Source organism: Prionailurus bengalensis, chromosome A3 (assembly GCF_016509475.1).
Source record: "Prionailurus bengalensis isolate Pbe53 chromosome A3, Fcat_Pben_1.1_paternal_pri, whole genome shotgun sequence".
NCBI classification, from domain to species: Eukaryota; Metazoa; Chordata; class Mammalia; order Carnivora; family Felidae; genus Prionailurus; species Prionailurus bengalensis.
In genome coordinates this window covers 67222118-67244832 of record NC_057354.1, presented here as the reverse complement: position 1 = coordinate 67244832, position 22715 = coordinate 67222118, and the positions used below count along the sequence as shown (strand labels likewise).

At 34.9% G+C, this 22715-nt stretch overlaps 1 protein-coding gene across 1 annotated transcript in view; it reads left to right on the top strand.

The window, feature by feature from the left end:
- Window positions 1–22715, top strand: part of FBXO11 (F-box protein 11) — an 84605-nt gene that overhangs the window by 45117 nt on the left and 16773 nt on the right. The window contains 11 exon segments of the mRNA XM_043603333.1: window positions 13966–14093; window positions 14448–14529; window positions 14951–14998; window positions 15001–15094; window positions 17172–17301; window positions 18019–18102; window positions 18185–18317; window positions 19856–19962; window positions 20048–20159; window positions 20474–20580; window positions 20667–20804. Of these exon segments, the coding sequence (XP_043459268.1) occupies window positions 13966–14093; window positions 14448–14529; window positions 14951–14998; window positions 15001–15094; window positions 17172–17301; window positions 18019–18102; window positions 18185–18317; window positions 19856–19962; window positions 20048–20159; window positions 20474–20580; window positions 20667–20804 (1163 nt within the window).

Below are 22715 nucleotides of genomic sequence, written 5' to 3'. Positions count from 1 at the left end.
TCAGGTCATGATCGCATGGTTCTGGGATCAAGCCTCCTGTCAGGCTCTATGCTAAGAGCATGCGATCCCTGTTTGGGATTCACCTTCTTCTCTTTCTCTGCCCCTCCTCCCCCATCTTGCTTGTGTGTGTGTGTGTGTGTGCGCGCGCATGCACTTTCTCTCTCAAAATAAATAAACATTTAAAAAAGTAATATATGGGGTGTGTGAGTGGTTCAATTGATTGAACGTTTGACCCTTGATCTTGGTCAGGTCATGATCTCCTGGTTCGTGGGGTTGAGCCCCATGTTGGGGCTACTTGGGATAGCACAAGAGCCTCCTTGGGATTCTCTCTTTCCTTCTCTCTCTGCCTCTCCCCCATATGTACTCTCTATCTCTCTCTCAAAGTAAATAAATAAACTTAAATAATAATATGTTCCTCATAGAGTTGATACAGTGATTTAGTGACTTAGAACAGGGATACTGTGTTGTTTTTTTTTTTTAACGTTTTATTTATTTTTGAGACAGGGAGAGACAGAGTGTGAGCAGGGGAGGGTCAGAGAGAGGGAGACACAGAATCTGAAACAGGCTCCAGGCTCTGAGCTGTCAGCACAGAGCCTGACGCAGGGCTCGAACTCACGGACCGCGAGATCATGACCTGAGCCAAAGTTGGCCGCCCAACCCACTGAGCCACCCAGGCGCCCCAGGGATACTGTGTTTTATTGCACATCACTTTATATTACAGATACAGCATTTTTTACAAATTGAAGGTTTGTGGCAACCCTGCATCAAGCAAGTCTGTCAGTGCTATTTTTCTAACAGCATTTCGCTCTTTTTGTGTGTATGTGTCATGTTCTGATAATTCTTGCAGTATTTTGAACTTATTCATTATTTTGTGGTGGTCGTCTGTGATCAGTGATTATGACTTCCTGAAAGCTCAGTTAATGGTTAGCATTTTTTAGCAATAAAACATTTTTTAACTTAAGTATGTATGTTGTTTTTTTAGACATAATGCTATTGCACAACTAACAGACTACAATATAGTATCAACATAGCTGTTATATGCACTGTGAAACTAGAAATTTATTTGACTTGCTTTATTGTGGTAGTCACTTTATTGCAGTGGTCTGGAACCAAACCTGCAAATCTCTTGAGATATGCCTATATGTGTATAAAATATCTGAAACAGTAGTGTTTGCCACATGTAAGTATTCAGTATTAGGTACACTAATAGTGGTAGTACTAGTAGCAGTAGTGGTACTGCTGCTACTACTATTAGTCCAATTACTATCATTATTCATATTATAAAATAAACTTTTGAGACATTCTCGTTACATATATACATACATACATACATACGCACATACATACATACATATATACATACATAAGATTGTACTTAGAGTCCATTGAGCTGAAACTTACTTTGCTTCCACTTACTAACTTTCTAACCTTCAGCATTTCCCTGAACTTTAATGTCAGTAAAACAGGCTGATAATATTCTTTCCTGTCAGGTAATCTCTTGATCTGTAAAACATTACTAGAAATCATATAGTTCTAGAAATTATGGTCTAACTTTAAAACTATGAAAGAAAGAGAACTGATGGTGCTCTGCCTCCCCTCCCTTCCATGAGGTCCATTTTCTTTCTTTCAGAAAAATGGTTTCTCAAGTGAGTTGACAACAAAGGTTAAGCATTTAATGCTTGTTAGATTATAATAGTCTTATTCTTATTTCGATCTTCATACTTTACTCTCCTGGTCTTGGTATTCCTTCTCTATAAAACTAAAGTAATAAAAGGTATTTCTAAAAATTTCTAAATTTAATGTGAAAATAAAATTAGGGACAAGCTAAATTGTTTTCTTTTAAGCTGTGTGTATATGGTGATTAACGTACTCTACCTCATATTTTCCTAACACCTTGTGTATGCCTTTAATATGGTGGTTATTATAGTGATTCAGTTGTTTGTATGTCTAGCTTCCTACTGAATCAAGCAGACCTTTATATTCATTGTGACTAACAAATAGTTGGAAATTAACAGGTTTTTAAAATTTGCTGACTTACATGAATCCTAGATTAGCCCATAATTAATGAGGTTTGTCTTAATTGCTGACTTGGTGCCGTGGTCATTCTGATCTTAAATTAATGATTCACTTGATTCCCTGGTCATATCAGCTTCTACTTTAGATGTAATGTTGCTTTTGAATAATATCATTGTCTAAATCCACTTAAAGCTACTTAAAATTTATGAAAGTTGCTAACTTTAAAAAGATTCTTTTACTTTTCATCAAGCTAGCTAGAATTATGAACTCTTGTCAATTCTGAGACCCACAGATATTTTTTATATGTGGTATTGATAATTTTGACCTCAATAGATAACAATCCATTGTACATTATATAGCTTTTCCTCAAGGATTGGATAGCACATTAGTATCAAGTATCTATATTATATCATAGTATGTAAATAAGGATAGCTAAATCTATGCTTTGTAACTCTCTTCTCCTACTATAGTATATTTGCAAAGTGATAAAATTCTCTCTTCAAATCACTCACTGAAACTTGAGTTTTGTTGAGAATCTCCACTTGTATGTCCCACAGTACCTCAAAACTCAAAACCCAAACCTGAACTCATCTTTTCCTCCCCATTCCATCCCTAGCTTGCCCACAAAGATCCCTGCCCTAGTACATGGCACCATCCATTGGATTGCCCAAAAACAGTATTACTCCTGGCTGCATCCTCTTCTCTACCCGCCCCTCATATCCATTCACTCATTAAGTTTTATGAATTTACCTTGTGCATGTATCTCAAATCTATTCACTTCTTCCTTTTTTATTAACCATAGTTCAAGCCATGTTTATCTCTTCTCATTTGTATTTCTGCCATAGCATCCTAAACTGGTCTCCCACCACCATTACCATCCATTTCCAGTTGTTTTTATACTGCTTAAGTAATCTTCCTAAAATACAAATCAGAGCATGTTGCTTGCTGCTCTATTTAAAACCATTCAGTGGTGGGGCTCCTGGGTGGCTCAGTCGGTTAAGCATCTGACCAGCTCAGGTCATGATCTCATGGTTCATGAGTTTGAGCCTTGCCATCAAGCTTTGTGTTGACAGTGTGGAGCCTGCTTAGGTCGGTCTGTCTGTCTGTCTCTCTCTCAAAATAAATAAATAAACTTAAAAAAATATTCAGTAACAATCCTTGACCTTCAAGATAACATCTAAATTCTTTAAAGTGTTTATAGCACCCTTCATAATCCAGCCCCTACTACATGATACAGCCATATGGAGCAACTTGTAGTTCCTGGAGACCTGTGCTGGAGGTGAGCACCTTCAGGTCTTGACACACACTATTCTTCCTGCTTGACTAATTCCCAATTGTCATCAGTCTCATTTTGGAATTTTTTCAAGAAACCTTCACTGATACCCCAGTATCCTACTCCAACATCATCTAATATTGGATTAGATATTCTTGTATATTTCCATAGTACTTTCTGCTTATCCCTGTTAACAGCATGTGACATACTGTATTGTCATCGCCTATTTAGTTGTCTGCGTCTCTCCTGAATTCCTGGAGGGCAGGTACAATATTGTTTTGGTTGCTGTGTTTCATTTCATTCTTTCTTTCTTTTTTTTTTTTTCCTTTTATGGTTTGCCAACAATGTTGGAGCTACTTTCTTCAGATGTTTCTCTCTCTCTCTCTCTCTCTCTCTCTCTCTCTCTCTCTCAATTAAAATTTCATTTATTTTTTTGACTTACTTAGCCTGGAGACAAAAAGTTTATTTCTCCCACCATCTACCCTCTACCTCTAGCAACTGTCACTCTGTTGTCTGTATTTATGAACTTGGTGTTCAGGGCAGGGGGTTGGTTTTGTGTTTGGAGTTTTTTATTTTCTTTTAGATTCCACATGTAAGAGAGATCATATGGTAGTTGTCTTTTCTTCATCTGACTTACATCACTTAGCGTAATGCCTTCAGGATCCATCTGTGTTTCCACAAATGGCAAGATTTCATCCTTTTTTATGACTGAATAATATTCTATTGTGTATATATACAATTTTTTCATCGATTCATCAATCAGTGGACACTTAGGTTGTTTCTGTATATTGGCCGTTGTAAATAATGCTGCAGTGAATATGGGGTGGGAGGTGTATACATCTTTTCAAGTTAGTGTTTTTGTTTTCTTCAGGTAAATACACAGAAGTGGATACCAAATGGATCATATGGTAGTTCTACTTTTAACTTTTTAAGGAAACTCTATACTTTCTTCTATAGTGGTTGTACCAGTTTACATTCCCACCAGAAGTGCACAAGAGATCCTTTTGGGTTTGTTTTTTTTTTTTAAGTTTATTTATTTATTTATTTTGAGAGAGTAAGCAAGTGTGAACGGGTGGGGAAGAGGCAGAGAGAGAATCCCAAGCAGGTTCTGCACTGACAGTGGTGCTTGAAGTCATGAACCCTTGACATCATGACCTGAGCTGAAGTCAAGAGTCAGATGCTTAACCTCACTTGCTTAACCGACTGACACACCCAGGCACCCCAGAGATCCTTTTCTCTACATCGCCAACACTTGTTATTCTAGTCTTTTTGATAATAGCCATTCTAACACGTGTGAGGTGATATCCCTTTTGATTTGCATCCCCAATGATTATAAATGTTGACATCTTTTCATGTATCTGTTGGCCTTCTGTAGGTCTTTGGGAGAATGTCTATTCTAATTTACTGCCCATTTTTTAAATTGGGTTGTTAGGGTTTCATTTTTGTTTTGCTGTTGAGTTGTAGGAATTCTCTATATATTTTGTATATTAGTTTATCAGATACATGATTTACAAATATTTTATTCCATTCAGTAGGTTGTCTTTTCATTTTGTTGTTCCCTTTGCTGTGCAGAAGCTTTTTAGTTTTGAAGTAGTCCCATTTGTTTATTTTTGCTTTTGTTGGTTTGCCTTGGGTGTCAAATTCAAAAAATCATTGCCAGGACCTGTGTCAAGGAGTTTATTGCCTATGTTATCTTCTAGGAATTTTACGGTTTGAAGTTTTTAATCCACTTTGAGTTTATTTTTGTGTGTAGTGTAAGCTAGTAGTTCAGTTTCATTCTTTTGTATTTGGCTGTCCAGTGTTTCCAACATTGTTTATTGTGTCCTATCTGCATTGTGTATTCTTGGCTCCTTTGTTGTAAATTAATTGACCTTATATGTGTGGATATATTTCTGGGCCCTCTATTCTGTTCCATTGATCTATGTGTCTTTTTATGCCAGTGTGATACTGTTTTAATTACTATGTCTTTGTAATATATTTTGAAATCTGGGAGTGTGATGCCTCCAGCTTAGTTCTCCTCTTTCAAGATTGCTCTGGCTATTCAGGGTCTTTTATGGTTCCATACAAATTTTAGAATTGTTTGTTCTGTTTCTATGAAAAATACCATTGGGATTATGAAAGGGATTGTGTTGAATCTGTATATTGCTTTGAGTTAGTATGGACATTTTAACAGTACTAATTTTTCCAATGTATGAGTACAGAATATCTTTCCATTTATTTGTTTCTTCAATTTCTTTCATTAATGTCTTCTAGTTTTTAGTATATAGGTCTTTTACCTCCTTAATTAAATTTATTCCTGGGTATTTTTTTTGTTTTTGTGCATTTGTAAATGGGTTTTCTTTTTAATTTCTAATAGTTAATTCTTCATGTATGCAACAAATTTTTGTGTATTGACTTTGTATCCTGCAACTTTATTGAATTTATTCTAACAATTTCTTGATGTTTTTAGGGTCTTGTATATATAACATGTCACCTGTAAATAGTGACAGTTTTACTTCCTCCTTTCCAATTTGGATGCCTTTATTTGTCTTACCTGATTACTCTGGCTAGGATTTCCAATACTGTGTTGAATAAAGTGGCAAGAGTGAGCATATTGGTCTTGTTGTTCCTGGTTTTTAGAGGAAAAGCATTTAGCTTTTCACCATTGAGTATGTAAGCTGTGGGTTTATCTTATTTGGCCTTTACTGAGGTATGTTCCCTATACCCACTTGGCTGAGAGTTTTTATCGTAAATGGTTGTTGAATTTTGTCAGATGCCCTTTCTGCATCTATTGAGATGATCATATGATTTTTTTCTTTTATTTTGTTAACGTGGTGTATCACATTGACTGATGTGTAGCTGTTAGGCCTTCTTGCATCCCTGGAATAAATCCCACTTGATCATGGTGTCTGCTCCTTTTAATGTATTGTCGAATTCAGTTTGCTGATATTTCATTGAGGATTTTTATATTTATGTTCATCAGGGATATTGGCCAATAATTTTCTTGTGGCATCCTTATCTGGTTTTGCTATCAAGATAATGTCTGCCTTGACTTTGGAAGAGTTTTGTCCTCTTCTATTTTTGAAAGAGGTTAGAAAAATTGATATTAAATCTTTGAATGCTTGGTAGAACATAACAAGAACCCATCATAAAAGGAAGAAGACCCATCATATGCTGCCTTACAAGAGACTCATTTTCCAAAATAGATTATATGTTAGGCCACAAAAAAAGTCTTAATAAATTTAAGAGAATTGAAATCATATCAGGCATCTTTTCCAACCATAATGGTATGAAACTAGAAAATTAATTATATAAAGAAGACCAGAGAATTCACAAATTTGTGGAGATTAAATAGTATGCTACCGAACAACCAGTGGGTCAAAGAAGAAATCAAAAGAGAAATCAAAAAATACCTTGAGACAAAAAAAATGGAACTGTGACAGACAAATACGTGGCATGCAGCAAGAGCAGTTCAGAAGGAAAGTTTGTGGCAATAAATGTCTATCTCGAGAAACAAGAAACTATATTTCAAGGAACTAGGAAGAGAAAAAAAGCCCAAATTTAATACAAGGAAGAGAATAACAAAGATTAGAGCAGAAATTAATAAAATAGAGAGTCAAAAGACAATAGAGAAGATTAAGGAAACTAAGAATTGGTTCTTTGAAACAATAACAAAATTGACAAACCTTTAGCTACACTCACCAAGACAAAAGGAAATAGGACACAAATAAAATAAAAAATGAAAGAGGAAATATTACAACTGAGAGCACAGAAATACAAAAGATTGGGAGAGGTTTTTTTTGTTTGTTTTAGCATTGGAAGATTAGAATGAAGTTGTATGCCAACAAATTGGACAACCTAGAAGAAATGGATAAATTCCTAGAAATATACAACCTACCAAGACTGAATCATGATGAAGTAGGAAATTTGAACAGATGAATTACTGGTAGGGAGATTGACTCAGTAATCAAAAACCTCCCAGCAAACAAAAGCCCAGGACCAGACTGCTCCACTGGTAAATTCTACCAGACATTGAAAGAATTAATGGTTGCTCTGTCTCACCAGTAACTCATACGGTGCATGGCACATTCGTTCGTTCATTCTACATTTATTCAGCAAATATTTGTTGAACACACTTTATGTTCGGCAGTTTAGAATGAGTTGGTCTAAATTTTTTCTGTTGAAATGAAGCCTTGTTTGAGTTTTCAGTAAGTGTTGATAATATCAAAGAAGTGGCTTCTAAAGATTATTATTCAGTGGTCAAAGTGTAAATATTTTTTCTTTTACCAGTCTTAGATAATCCCTATAGTTCATGTTGTTTTGGAAATTCAGAAGTGTGTGTATATGTGTGTAATTAATAACTGAATATGTGAATGGAATATGTAATAATATCTTGAATAATTACATATTATGACTTTATTTCTGGACTCTCTACCTTAAAATATTTAAGAAAAATTTTTAAGTAAAATGCTTAAAGTTTTAAGTAAAATATTTTAAAACATTTTAAATGAATTTTATCTTGATTTCAGTTTATTCAGTGGATTTTTTTAGTAGTTGGAAAAAGCTGTGGTAGTTCGCAACTGTGTTAGAAACAGTTGTCAAGTGTGGTTCTTTACAATGTGAGACTGGGAGCTGTTTCTAAACACACAGTTACTAGCACAGATTTGCTTAAGTTTCCAATCTCATCTGTGGCTATGGGTAAGTAATGTGGAATATGTATAATATTTGGGGGTTGGAAACCACTGTAAATTAATTTCCATGAACTCTAACTTTAGGTTGGTGTATAACCTAGTGTATAGATTTTGGACCCCATCCAAGCAGTAATACAGTTTTTTTGTAAACCTTTAAGATAGTTAAGTATGTAAAAATTAAGGTATTCTTCTAGTTTCAGAATGTATAGACTTAAGTCTCTTCTTTTGTTGGAATAAATCCTAATATAAATTTTCAATGTATTTAATATCAAAGATTTCAAAGATTATTTTTTAGCTAAAGAAAGAAATGTGCTTATTTTCCAGAAGGCTTTGCTTAAACCTTGGTTCCTATTCATAGTGAAGACTCTGGTATATTAATGTAGGGTTTACAGTAAAATCTAAAAATTATAAAATTAAATATGTGTGTGTGTGTGTAAGCATCCCTTTAAATTGTACACTATTATCTTTTTGAGCACTGATAAGGTCTTAATAAAATGTGTGGGTGTGTACACTATCCAGTTTGGGTAGTCACTAGTCACATGTGACCGTTGAGCACTTGATATAAGGCATGTCTGAAAATAAATGTGGTAAAAATAAGTACTGATTTTCAAATATTTGGTATGAAAAAAGAATGTAAAATATCTCAATTTTGTATTGGTTAAATGTTGAAATACATTTTAGATATCTGGTTAAATTATATTAGAATTAATTTCACTTTTTTTTTCACATACAGCTACTAGAATATGAAAAATTACATATGTGGGGGTGCTTGGTTGGCTCAGTCAGAAGAGCACGTGACTCTTGATCTCAGGGTTGTGAGTTTGAGCCCCATGTTGGGTAAAAAGATTACTAAAAAAATAAACTTTAAAAAAATTTACATATATGAATCACATTCTGTTTCTATTAGACCTCTCTGGTTGAGAACATTTCCTAACTGAAAATTATGTTTTCTGTAAATTATGGTTGAAATTGAGCATTTTTTGTATTGAGATTTTTTTTTTTTTAGTTTTAGATTACAGCTTGGCATTTAAATATGGACATTCTAATACTAGGTGTAAAAGTGAAACTATAAAGTTAAAATTTTTTCAACAAAACATTATTTTGAGGGCTTGCTTTTAGACTTCATTGTTGGAACAAAGCCATAAATAATATTTTATGATTTCTTGATTCTTGGATTGGAGCTAGTATGGCAGTTACCATTGATCGTTCACTTTATTCATTGTTTCATTTATTTATTTAATAAAATTTTTGTTTATTTGCTTCATATGTGCCAAATCTATCTTGGGAATACTTCATTTTAGGAGGGAACAAAAAATCATACATGTGCATGTATATAAGTTCATTGGAGTTGAAGGTAGAAAGACATGAAGCAGTTCCTGTCCAGATTTTTATTTTCTGTAAAGTAGTATCTAAAGTCATCATAGTTCACCACTAGGGATGGTTTTTGGGGAAAACTCCTTGAATTGAAGAGGTTCTCCAGAGATGTGAATCAACATTTTTTTGAGTACCTACTGGACAACAAAGTAGATACTGAGAAAGAATATAAATGAGAGACCTGGCCATCAAAGCTTATATTTTTGTCAAGAAAATATGGCATATACCAAAAAAGTAAATAATAACATAAAGTAGCTATGATATTGCAAAGAATATATGGTACTTACACACTACTGCAGATAATTATACAGTACTACAGGAATTCAAAAAATGAAGAGAATACTAATGACTAGAGTTCTGTTTTTTAATCTTTCTCCTTTGCTTCATATTGCAATAGTGGCCAAGTGATCTTTTCAGAATGACCCCTTTTTAAATACCTTTTAGAACAGTCATTGGTAATTTATTATGAGAACTATATAGAAATTTAGCACAGATTCTTTACCTCAGCACAAATAAGAATCAATAACAGTTCTTTTAGAACTGAGCTTTGAGTGCTTTAGAACAAGACAGTGTTTACAGATAGGAAGTTGAGGTTACTATGGCATTACACAATTCAAATTATGTAGCTTTGTGTATCTGTTTGGTGTGAACTTTTGGGTGCAGCTGAGTTAACCAACACCTTTTCTTTCTGTTAGTACCTCTGAATTCCTTACTTTTTAGTCTTTAATATTTGCTGTGTTGATGGTTAGAAGGAAAGGATTCCAGGGCAGGATGGGTGAGTGAGTTAGGTATCTGTAATAATAAGATCTATAGATTTGAGGGTTTTTGTTTGTTTTTAGAGAGAAGGCACAAGTGGGAAAGAGGGGCAGAGGCGGGGGGAGAGGGAACCTCAAGCAGGCTCCACGCTTAGCCTGGAGCCCAATTCAGGGCTCAGTTCCCATGATCTTGGGATCATGACCTGAGCTGAAATCAGGAGTTGGACACTCAACCATCTGAACCACCCAGGTGCCCCAAGATCTATCGATTTTTAAACAGGAATAGGAATGGGGTGAGAGAGAAGAAGGTTGTATAGGATGAAAAGTTTTGAGAATATACTTTTTTGAGTGTTGTAGAAACTGATTGCTAGCAGCATTATAACCAGGGTGATAGAGATATTATCCCCACATACATACCTACCACAAACATACAGAAATGTAACACAAAACAAGGACAGAAATGTAAATGCGTAGTTAAGCTCTAAAGAAGGAAAGAAGCAGCCAGAAATGAGAGAAGTCAAATCAAAGCAGTAAGTAGGAGTAGGTGCTATTGTATAAAATAGCACAGGGACTTTTTGGTTCTGGACTATATGTCCTAAGGGATCTGGGTTGGAGATTTAGTGCATATATGGGCATGGGAGATATGTGGTCTTAGGCATTTTCAAAATAGAGCTAGCACTAAAACCTAGGCATATGGCTTAGAACCTGAAACAACTTCCGTAATTGTACAAAAATCTAATTTTTTTTAATGTTTGTTTATCTTAGCCTGAGCGGGGGAGGAGTAGAGAGACAGGGAAACAGAGGATCTGAAGCAGGCTTCACACTGTCAGCAGTGAGCCCAGTGTGGGGCTCAAACCCATGAACCGTGAGATCATGATCTGAACCAAAGTCGGACACTCAACTGACTGAGCCACCCAGGAGCCCTGTCCTTGCTTTGTATTTTGTAATGACCGCATAATAGTCTATTGTATAGCTGTACCAAAGTTTATTTAACAGTTATTGATGAACATTTTGATTGTTATCCCGCAGTATTATAAACAACTGCAGTGAATATCTTGGTACATACTACTTTGCCCATATGTGTGAATATAGTTGCAGAATCAATTCGCAGAAATGGAATTCCTTATTAATAATAGCAATTGCCAAACTGCTCTCCTTAAAGCATTTAGGAATCTTTTTTCCCTCATGCTATCCTTTAATGATACTAGTATTTGATCACACTTTTTGATATTTGATAACTTGCCACATAAAAAATCTCATTGTCAGGGCACCTGGGTGGCTCAATGGGTTAAGCATCCAGCTCTTGATTTCAGCTCATGTCATGATTTCATGGTTTGTGAGGTGGAGCCCCACGATTCTTGGGATTCTCTCTCTCCCCCTCTCTCTGGCCATCCCCCTTGTGCGCTTGCACACGCTCTCTCTCTCTCTCTCTCTCTCTCTCTCTCTCGTGCATGCTCTCTCTTTCAAAATATATAAACATTTTTTTTTAATCTCATTGTCATTTTTATTAGCATTTAAACTTAATTCTGTCTTGTCTGTTCATGTCCTTGGCCTGATTTTCTATTGAATTGTTTCTTTTCCATATTGATTTGTAGGCATGCAGATAAAATAAGGAAATTACCCTTCTGTGACATGTATTGTAAAAATTTTTTTCCTAATAGGTTGCTTCTTGATTATGTTTGTGGTGTTAATTTTCCAAGCAGAATTTTAAAACTTTTTATATATTACTCAAATTGATTAGCTTTAAAAAAATCAATGTTTATTTGGGGGGAGGTGGGGAGAGAGAGAGAAAGAACGAACAAGAACAAGTTGGGAGGGGCAGAAAGAGAGAAGGAGACATAGAATCTGAAGCAGGCTCCAGGCTCTGAACTGACAAGCAGTGAGCCTAATACAGAGCTTGAACTCATGAAGGGTGAGGTCATGACCTGAGCTAAAGTTGGACGTTCAACTGATTGAGCCACTCAGGTGCCTCTATTAGCCTCTTTTTTTTTTTTTTTTTAAACAATTCGTACTTAAAAGTATAATACAAGGAAGGTTTTTTCCTTCTGAACTCCCACAAAAGTAAGTTGCCAGCCTGTTATCCTGCTACCTCCTAATACGTTAGGGTGTATGTTTCCTACAAACAAGGATATTCTCCTAAATCACTGTACGTACTACAGCTATTAAAATCTGAAAGTTAACATTGACCCATTACTACCTTCTAATCTTTTAACTCCCATTCAAGTTTCATTAATTGTCATAATGGCAAATTTTTAGCAAAAGGATCCAGTTCAGAACCATGTTAGTTGCCATATCTCTTCGATATTCTTCAACCTGGAACAGTTCCTTAGACTTTGCTTGACTTTCATGACTTTGACAATTTTGAAGATTATTCAAAACAAATTAGAACAAATTGAGCTTGTTTGAGGTTTCCTCAAATTAAATTTAGGATATATATCTTTATCATAGCAGTTGTGATCCTGTTGTATGCTATCAGGTGGCACACAGTTTCAGTTTGTCCTACTGATGATAGTCATGTTGATCACTTGATTAAGGCAGTGTCTGATGGGCATCTCTATTGAGTTACTATTTTTCCCTTTCTACTTAATAGGTATTTGGGGGGAGGTACTCAAACGTGCCATTCCATATCAAACTTTAAAGTTAATTATTTATCTCTAGCAATATGAATTTATGGGTTGCTTTCTATTCATTGGATTATAATACTTTCACTGTCATTATGAATTTTGATGTTCCAACATAATTTTGCTAGTGAGTGATCATTTAAGCTGACCTCTGTGTCTTTTTGACACATCTTCATCATTCTTTGAGCATTTTCTTTTCTCTGCCACAAGATATTCCAGGCTTGTTTTATAATTTCCAGCGACCTAAAATCAGCCATTTCTCCAAGGAGCCCTTATCCTTTTTATAAAAAATGTTATCAGAAGCCAAGATCCAAATGTTAGTCATACTCATTGGTACTGGACTGTCAACTGCTTTCTAGGTTCTGTCAGTGGACAGAGCTAGGAAATATACGCAGGTACATTTATACACATCCAAACATTTACATATGTATTTATGTATTAGAAAACCATGAGTTTACATTGATAACCTCCAATTCCAGTCTTAACACCCAAGTTCTTATTCTAGTTTTCTTTTTATAATTTAACTCTCTTCTCTGACAGAAACCTGGCTTCCATTATTGTTCAATTATTTGATGAATCCCTCTGTTGTATGCAGCCAATCTTCCACTTCCACCATCCCTTTTCCTGTATGCCCTTCTCTCCTTGCTCTTGCTCTGACTCTCCATTTCAGGCCACCCCTTCTCCCACACAAGCTTCCTTACCCTGTTGAGCTCTACCACCCTATGCCAGACCACCGTCTGCAAAATGTTGTTTTCATCCTACTTGATATGTGATACCCACCCTCCACTTAGCTGTCCCTCTGCATGGACACCCTCCTCATCCCACTTTGATTCTGACATCTCTTGCCAGGCTACTCTTCTCACCCTACTTGGGCTATAATCATGTATTAGTAAGTCTTCCCATTCCTCAAGTGAACATGCTCCTCATCTTTTTTTTAAATGCCTTCCAGATTTTGTGTTCTACTTCTTCTCCGCTTTAACATTACAAAAAATAATTACCTTTGGTTTCTTTTAGTGATAGATTTTTTTGTACTTGAATACATGCTCTATTTTGGAATTTGTTTTGAAGTAAGAAATGAACTAGAAGTCTAGCATTTCTTTCAGATGTTTGTCCAGTTGGCTGAAATTTTATATAAAAGTTGTACCTACCCCTTCTCCCCCTATCAAATTTATGAAGCTTCTTAAAAGTATGCTGCATCCATAGAGCTTTTTTTAAAAAATGGGTGTCATTTTTCATATTGCTTTTTTTTATAACAGATGATGATGTACCTGCAGATATGGTTGCTGAAGAATCAGGTCCTGGTGCACAAAATAGTCCATACCAACTTCGTAGAAAAACTCTGTTGCCAAAAAGAACAGCGTGTCCTACAAAGAGCAGTATGGAGGTAAATAAATGTAATGAAGGAATTGTTAAGAAACAAAATGGGAAATGTCACCATTTAAAAGAAATTTTTTTTAATGTGTATTTATTTTTGAGAGAGAGACAACATGAGTGGGGGAGGGACAGAGAGAGAGAGAGAGAGAGAGACAGAATCTGAAGGAGCCTGTAGGCTCCGAGCTGTCAGCACACAGCCTGACATGGGGCTCAAACTAAAACTGCGAGATCATGACCTGAGCCAAAGTCGGACGCTTAACCGACTGAGCCCCCCAGGTGCCCCTGAAATGTCACCGTTTTTTAGAAATAATGATTACGTATGGTAAAAATATTTGCTTAATTAGTTTTCCTTTTGTTTTTGAAGGGTGCCTCAACTTCAACTACAGAAAACTTTGGTCATCGTGCAAAACGTGCAAGAGTATCTGGAAAATCTCAAGATCTATCTGGTATTTCCCTTGGGAAAACTAAGGGATAGAGTTAAATACTCTTTTTAATTTTGTTTGATAGCAAAAATTAAAATTTTATTAAATATAGATTAATGGCACATTTTGAATTGAAAAGGTGATACTATAGAATAAACATGAGAACCTGATCTCTTTTGACTGTAATTGTTGTATAAAAATACATTTTATGTGTTTAACCAGTTTCTGAAATGGTACGTAACAGCTAAAAGAAAGAATACTTAAGTTAGGACAAAAGAAGGTAAATGTGTATATTATCTATGAAAGTAAAATGCTTATAAAATGATTGTCATCAAACAATAAAAGCTATTCATTAGATAAAATGAAAATAATGCTCTTTACATAATGAGAAAGTTGTCACTACCGCAATAAATAGTTTAAATTCTGTTTGTTAATCTCTTTATAGCAGCACCTGCTGAACAGTATCTTCAGGAGAAACTGCCAGATGAAGTGGTTCTAAAATCTTCTCTTACTTGCTGGAACAGGATCTTTGTAGAGCAGCTTGTGTGTGTAAACGCTTCAGTGAGCTTGCTAATGATCCAATTTTGTGGTAAGTGAAAATTTATTTCTTATTATCTTGAGATATATTATTTGCTGCCCTAAATGTTAAAGATGGTAGGGAAGTTGAAGTGTGAGGTGGTAGTTAAAATTAAACAGTTGGAACAACATTAGAATGCTTATAAATTCCATGTTACCTGTTTATCACAAATGTAGGTTGTTGGTCTAAGCGGTATTTATAAAACAAAAAAATGAAGTACTTTCTGTGTTATTTATCAGTTAATAGCAACTGAGTGATTGTGGGAAATGTTCATTTAAATTTAAGCTTTTTAGAAATAGAACTGTGTCTAATTTCAAATAGGTAATTTTTTTAAGAAAAAGAAAACAGGTAATTCAATCTGATAGTTTAATGAGAGTGTAGATTTTGTTACATCACTTTTGGAAAACTGTTAACATCACTGAATTTGACAGTTGTATTTATGAGCCTTAAAGTATGCGAGCCCTTTGACCAATGTAATTCACTTCTGGAAATTTTTTTTTCCTTATGTACAAATTTTTCATAATGGCACAGTTAATAATAGGGAAAATTAGAAATCTAAATGTCTAGCAAGAAGAAATGGACTAATAATGTAACATCTACTTGGAGGATGATGATACAGGCAATTAATAGTGATTTTTACAAGAGTTGCTACTAACATGGTAAAATGCTATGTTCTAAAAAATTTTTTTAAAGAGCAGAATACAGAATTTTATATGCTATATAATCATAACTGTAATAAATGAAACTATCTGTAGATAAAAAGACTGCAAGAAAATACCAATTTTTACAGGAAGTGATTAAATAGTTACTATCAGTACATTTCTGAGATTTGTTGGCTCTTGATAATAACATGTAAAGATATACAAAGAGTTAATTAGGTTCAGAGTATTTCACTGAAAGCCATCCTTTAATTATTTTTTTCAAAGTTTATTTATTTATTTTGAAAGAGCATGCACATGTGTGAGTGGAGGAGGGGCAGAGAGAGAGGGAGAGAGAATCCCAAGCAGGCCACGCACTGTCAGCGTGGAGCCCAATGCCCGGCTTGATCTCACAAATGATGAGATCATGACCTGAGCCGAAACCAAGAGTTGGGTGCTTAACTGACTAAGCCACCCAGGCAACCTAAAAGCCATCCTTTTAAATAATAACCGTATGAGCCTTTTACAGTAAGGGTACCCTTTTTTCCCCTAAGCAAATTTTGAAGAATTGACACTTCTTATTTTGGGAGGTGTACTATTTTTTATATGTAGTTACATATTGTTTTTTAATGTTTATTTATTTATTTATTTATTCTAAATTTTATTTATTTTTGAGACAGAAAGAGACAGAGTATGAACAGGGGAGGGTCAGAGAGAGGGAGACACAGAATCTGAAACAGGCTCCAGGCTCTGAGCTGTCAGCACAGAGCCTGACGCGGGGCTCGAACTCACGGACGGCAAGATCATGACCTGAGCCGAAGTCGGCCGCTCAACCAAGTCGGCCGCTCAACCGACTGAGCCACCCAGGCGCCCCTGTTTATTTATTTTTGAGAGAGAGTGAGTGGGGAGGGAGCAGAGAGAGAGGGAGACACAGAATCCTTAGCAGGCTCCAGGTTTCTAAGCTGTCAGCACAGAGCCAGATGTGGGGCTCAAACTTGTGAACTGTGAAATCATGACCTGAGCTGAAGTCAGATGTTCAGCCAACTGAGCCACCCAGGTGTCCCTATATGTAGTTATATTATTTTAGCCAAAAACCATTTTACATTTAAAATTTTGGTTTTTTATATTCTTATATGTTTTAAAGCATCATAATTTTTCTAGTTGTTTTATTTTTATTTTTTTTTTAATGTTTTTTTATTTATTTTTGAGACAGAGAGAGACAGAGCATGAGCAGGGAAGGGGCAGAGAGAGAGGGAGACACAGAATCCGAAGCAGGCTCCAGGCTCTGAGCTGTCAGCACAGAGCCCGACGTGGGGCTCGAACTCACGGACTGTGAGATCATGACCTAAGCCGAAGTCAGTTGCTTAACCGACCGAGCCATCCAAGCGCCCCTTTCTAGTTGTTTTAAAGGACATTTTATGAAGAAATCTTTCATTCCTTTTCTCCTTCAGGAAACGATTATACATGGAAGTTTTCGAATATACTCGCCCTATGATGCATCCTGAACCTGGCAAATTCTACCAGATTAATCCAGAAGAATATGAACATCCAAATCCTTGGAAAGAGAGTTTCCAGCAGTTGGTATGAAGTATAAATGGAAAATACTGATTTATATTTGTAACTAAAAGTTTCTTTTTAAAAAATTTATTTAAACTTAAGAATAGGTTTTAAGGCAATGAATATTTACCAGTCAACAAAATATTCAACAATTTTTTTAACTGCTGATGTATTTATTAATAATTTAAACAGTGGCAGTAAGCATCAGTAGCCCAAGAGCAGTTATACTTTATATGGATCTCTTTGAACTTTTTCTTAAATTATTAGTGTTCAGTAGTTGTTTTAAAGTTTCACATTTACCTTAATTTTCCTATGGTCTTTTATGAGTGGTTCTCAGGTGGGGATGGTTTTGCTCCACAGGAGACATTTGGCAATGTCTGGAGACCTTTTTGGTTGTCACACTGGAGAAGAGGATTCTACTGGTATCTAGTGGGTAGAGGCCAGGGATGCTGCTAAATATTTTAACAGTGATGCACAGGACAGCCCCACAACAAAGAATTATCTGTCCCAAAATATCAGTAGTGCTGAGATTAGCAAATTTTGTCCTTTCTTACTGGATATTACTGAGTCATAAGCTGTTTCAGAATTTACATTGCACTATGCAACAGAAAATTAGAATAATTAAAACCTTTTTTATATTTAATAAAAAATATACAATATGAAATTAATTTAGAATATAATGTTTATATTAGTAGTTAATGTTTCTGGTTTTTTTGTTTGGTTTGTTTTTTGACATTTTAGTATAAAGGTGCACATGTAAAGCCAGGATTTGCTGAACATTTCTACAGTAATCCTGCAAGATATAAAGGAAGAGAAAATATGTTGGTATGTTTGATTTGTATTTTTACAAGACTTAAGATGGTAATCTTTCAGTTCTGTACTGAATGCTTTTGTTTTTTTTTTTTAGTATTATGATACAATTGAAGATGCCCTTGGTGGGGTACAAGAAGCTCATTTTGATGGACTTATCTTTGTTCATTCTGGAATATACACTGATGAATGGATATATATTGAATCTCCAATCACCATGATTGGTGCAGGTATTTTGAGATGCATTGTCATTAAAAATTTAATATATTATTTACGTGATTTTTTTTTTTTTTTTTAAACACTAGTGACTTAAAATCCAGGGGAACCTTGGTAATACCTTAATGGTAAGAAAGAACAGGAATATTGCATATCACAGAAATGAAAACATGACAGTTCAGACATTATAGATGAATTTTTTTTTAAGATGTATATATTTCTTGATGTCTGTACTTTGTCCAACTGTCTTATTCATTAAAGAAAGAAAGATACTTGTTTTATCTTTTATTTGAAAATCAAGATGGTTAATGTTTTTATTGCTGTGTTTTTAATGAAACATATCCTTTGTAAATTTTTTTTGTGCTATTGGTCAGGTTTCTAAGAATTAATGTAACAGTTGTTGAGCACTGATCAGTCATTTCAAGATTTCTTCTGCCTTTTTTAAGGACACTGTACCTGGACCATTTTAAGATAGCTAGCATTTATTACTTGTAACTGAAATTTTTATTTACTGCCCCTTGTGCTTCCCTGCTCCATTTCCACGATAGAGAATAGGGGGGGGAAGGTATAATAAATTTTGCCTAGTGACTTGCAGTACTTTCCAAATCAAGGCCAGTTTGGAAATAAGTTTAAATTGGGAGGTTTCTCTCCTTCTCTACCTACTTATCATCCCCCTTCTTCTTTCCCCTCCTTAAGCTTCTTTTTCTGGTGCTGCCAGAGGTGATTTTATTTTCACAAGAAACCATTTTTTAATCTGTCATTGTATTTGATACTAAATACTATTAGTAGTTAAATATTATTAGGAGTATTGTTATATATGAATGAGTATAATAGTACTCAAATAATATCCACATTAAATATGATGGCCTGTAGAAAAGGCCAGTGAAACATAGTTACCTGATAAAATGAATATTCTTATATATTCAATACTAATGTTTTTTTAAAACTTCCCCCTCGTATTATGCTAAGTGAAATAAATTAGACAAAGACAAATACCAAGTGATGTCACTTATATATGGAATCTACAAAACAAAACAAATAACAGTAAAAAGGAAATAGACTCATAAATACAGAGAACATATAGGTTGTTTATAGAGGGGAGGTAAGTGGACAGATAGATGAAAAAGGGGAAGGAGATTAAGAGGTACAAACTTCCCGTTATAAAATAAATGTCACAGGTTGAAAAGTATAGGATAGGGAACATAATCAGTAATATTATAATAATTTTATGATGGTGACAGAGTAATTACACTTCCATAGTGAGCATTTTGTAATGTATATAATTATCAAGTCACTGTATTGTACACCTGAAACTAATATGTTAACTATACTTCAATTAAATTTTTTTATTAAAATTTTTCTTAAAAAATGAAAAAAAAATTCCTCCTCCAAAAAAAGTACCCAACTTAAAACAATAAAAAGGATTTTTTTATTATTAGTTTTATGGCAGAATATTTTTGCTGATTAAAAAAATTTTTATTTCAATTTCATCTGATAAATCATGTGCTTTAAAAAAATAAAGGTAATGTGTTTTAAAATATCTTCTCCACAGCACCTGGAAAAGTAGCAGACAAAGTTATAATTGAAAACACTAGAGATTCAACCTTCGTCTTTATGGAAGGTTCTGAGGATGCTTATGTTGGATATATGACAATAAGGGTAAGGAATTTAAGATTTAGAGTATGTATGTTGAAATCGTTTAAGGCAGTGGTTGTCTGTTTCAAGCAGAATTTCTCCTTTTCAGTTTAACCCTGATGACAAATCTGCTCAACACCATAATGCACACCACTGCTTAGAGATTACAGTAAATTGTAGCCCTATTATTGATCACTGTATCATCCGAAGTACATGTACAGGTTAGTGTTTCCATTATGTTTTATTATGAAATGAGTTATGGGGTGCCAGGGTGGCTCAGTCAGTTGAGTGTCCCAACTCTTGATTTCGGCTCAAGTCATGATCCCAGGGCTGTGGAATCCAGCATTGGGCTCTTCACTGAGCATAGAGCCTGCCTTGGATATATATTCTCTCTCTCCCTCTCTCTCTCTCCCCCTCCCTCCCTCCCTTTTCCCCTCTCCCCTGCTCTTGCTCTATCTCTCTCCCTCTCTCTCTTAAAAAAAAAGTCATTGTATTGTTGTCCAGTAGATTTTTAAATAAATTTTTCTTCTTACAGTTGGCTCAGCAGTATGTGTTAGTGGTCAAGGAGCGTGTCCCACTATCAAGCACTGTAACATCAGTGACTGTGAAAATGTTGGACTTTATATAACAGATCATGCACAGGTATTTTTTAATTTTGTGGGGTTTTTTTTCTTTTTTAAATTTTTTTTAAAGTTCTGCTAATGTCTATTTCTGGTTAATTGTTGCAGGGAATATATGAGGATAATGAAATTTCCAATAATGCTTTAGCTGGGATTTGGGTTAAAAATCATGGAAACCCAATTATTAGACGGAATCATATCCATCATGGACGTGATGTTGGTGTGTTCACATTTGATCATGGCATGGTAAGAACATTTATTCTTAATAAAAAAAACCTGACTTCTTATCAGTTAAGCTATTTTTTTTAAGATTTTTATTTTAGGGACACCTGTGGGGGCTCAGTCGGTTGAGTGTCTTGACTCTTGAGTTCAGTGAAAGTCATGATCTTATAAGTCATGGGATCGAGCCCCACATCAGGCTCTATACTGACAGCATGGAGCCTGCTTGAGATTCTCTTCCTCTGTCTCTGCTCCTCCCTTGCTTGTACACACACACACACACACACACACACACACACACACACATTCTCTCTCTCAAAATTTTAAAAAGAAATTTCAGCAGCATATTTTAAAATCAATGTGCAGTAATCTGTAAATTCATGAATCTAATACTATGTGCATGTAGAGAAGATGGTGTCCTTAGGGAATTGATGAATCTTTGAGGGGAGTAAGATCTAATATAGTAGTTCTCAAATGTAAGTGTGCATAAAAATCACCCAGATATAATAAATAATATAAATGGGGATTAGGATATGCATTTTTAATAAGCACTATAAGTGAGTTGAATGCAGGTTGTTTTTAGACTACACTTGGAGAATTAATGGTTTCATCATTCCATTTTAGTGCTTTAAAATTTTTTTTAACTGGCAGAATTTTAATAAGAGATACAGTGATAATAAAATATCAGTTCTAAAACTGATGCAGCAGTTAATTAGTGTCTTGATGGATATTATATTTTAAATACTATTATGTCATTTTACACAGATTTTTAGAGGCACAACTTTTTGAGCTCTCTTAGACCACTATTTTAAAATAATGGCCTTTGGTGTCTATTCAGGTATGCTTTTCATTTAATGTCTGATTTTCATTGAGGCAATTTTTAAGTCCTAGTACAACATTGGCAACATTTATTGTTAAGGAGTCTGAGATGGGAGAAGAGGTGATGATATGGTGGGCAAATCGGGTTATAGCGAAGTTGTATTGCTGTTGTATAGCATGAATCAAGCAACAGAGGAATGTTGGATTCATATATACAAATCATCAATTAGTGAAGGAAATTTTTTATTTTTATTGTTTGTTCCAAAGCCCTAATGTAGAACTGTTTTAAAACTGATCTAGACCAGGAGGGAGCACTCTTTTATGAAATTCTGATTGGATTTAAATGGTTTCAGACCATCCAGTGCATCATATTCCTGGGGTAACTGTAACCTGAGAAGAATAGTTCACTTAAAATGTAGGCTATAACTTGGGCCTTTAAATAAGAAAGCAGAGTGGGGGAAATAAAATAAATAAACAAGCAAACAAATAATAAAGAGTGGAGATGACCACTTGCCCCTCTCCAGCTGGAATAAAGAAATTGACATTTCACTGTAAATTGTACCTCTGTTTTCCAAAGAATAGGGAAATAGGAAGCATGGGAACTGGGGAGTCTGGGCAAAGGTATGGAGGATATCAAAACATAAGAATCTTGAAAATCTCCCCTTCTCCCCTGGCCTATATTGCCTATAGTTCCTAAATGGAACTCTCATTTTGTAATGGCACCACTATGCTAGTATTTCTCTGCTCGCGTTGCCTTTACACTTTGCCCCAGAGTTAACGTACAATTCTAGTATCACGTTTTTGCATTCCTCTGGTCTCATTGACAAGGGAGATTTGAGGTGCCAAGATAATTTTAATCTGAGTAAACTTCCTCATTTTTAAAAGACCTGTGGTGATGGTCACTTAACTAAAGTTCATCATAATAATTTAGTCCTCATTGTACACCTGTATTTGGGCTTACAAATTTTTTAACTTATTTTTAAACAATTCTAGGCGATGCTACAGATAGATACTTTCATTAAGGATTGATGAAGAGATTTGTAACGTATTACACATTTGTAAGGGAAGGATGGCAATTAAAGCATAACATCTTTTGGTAGGATGTTCTTCCATTTCAAG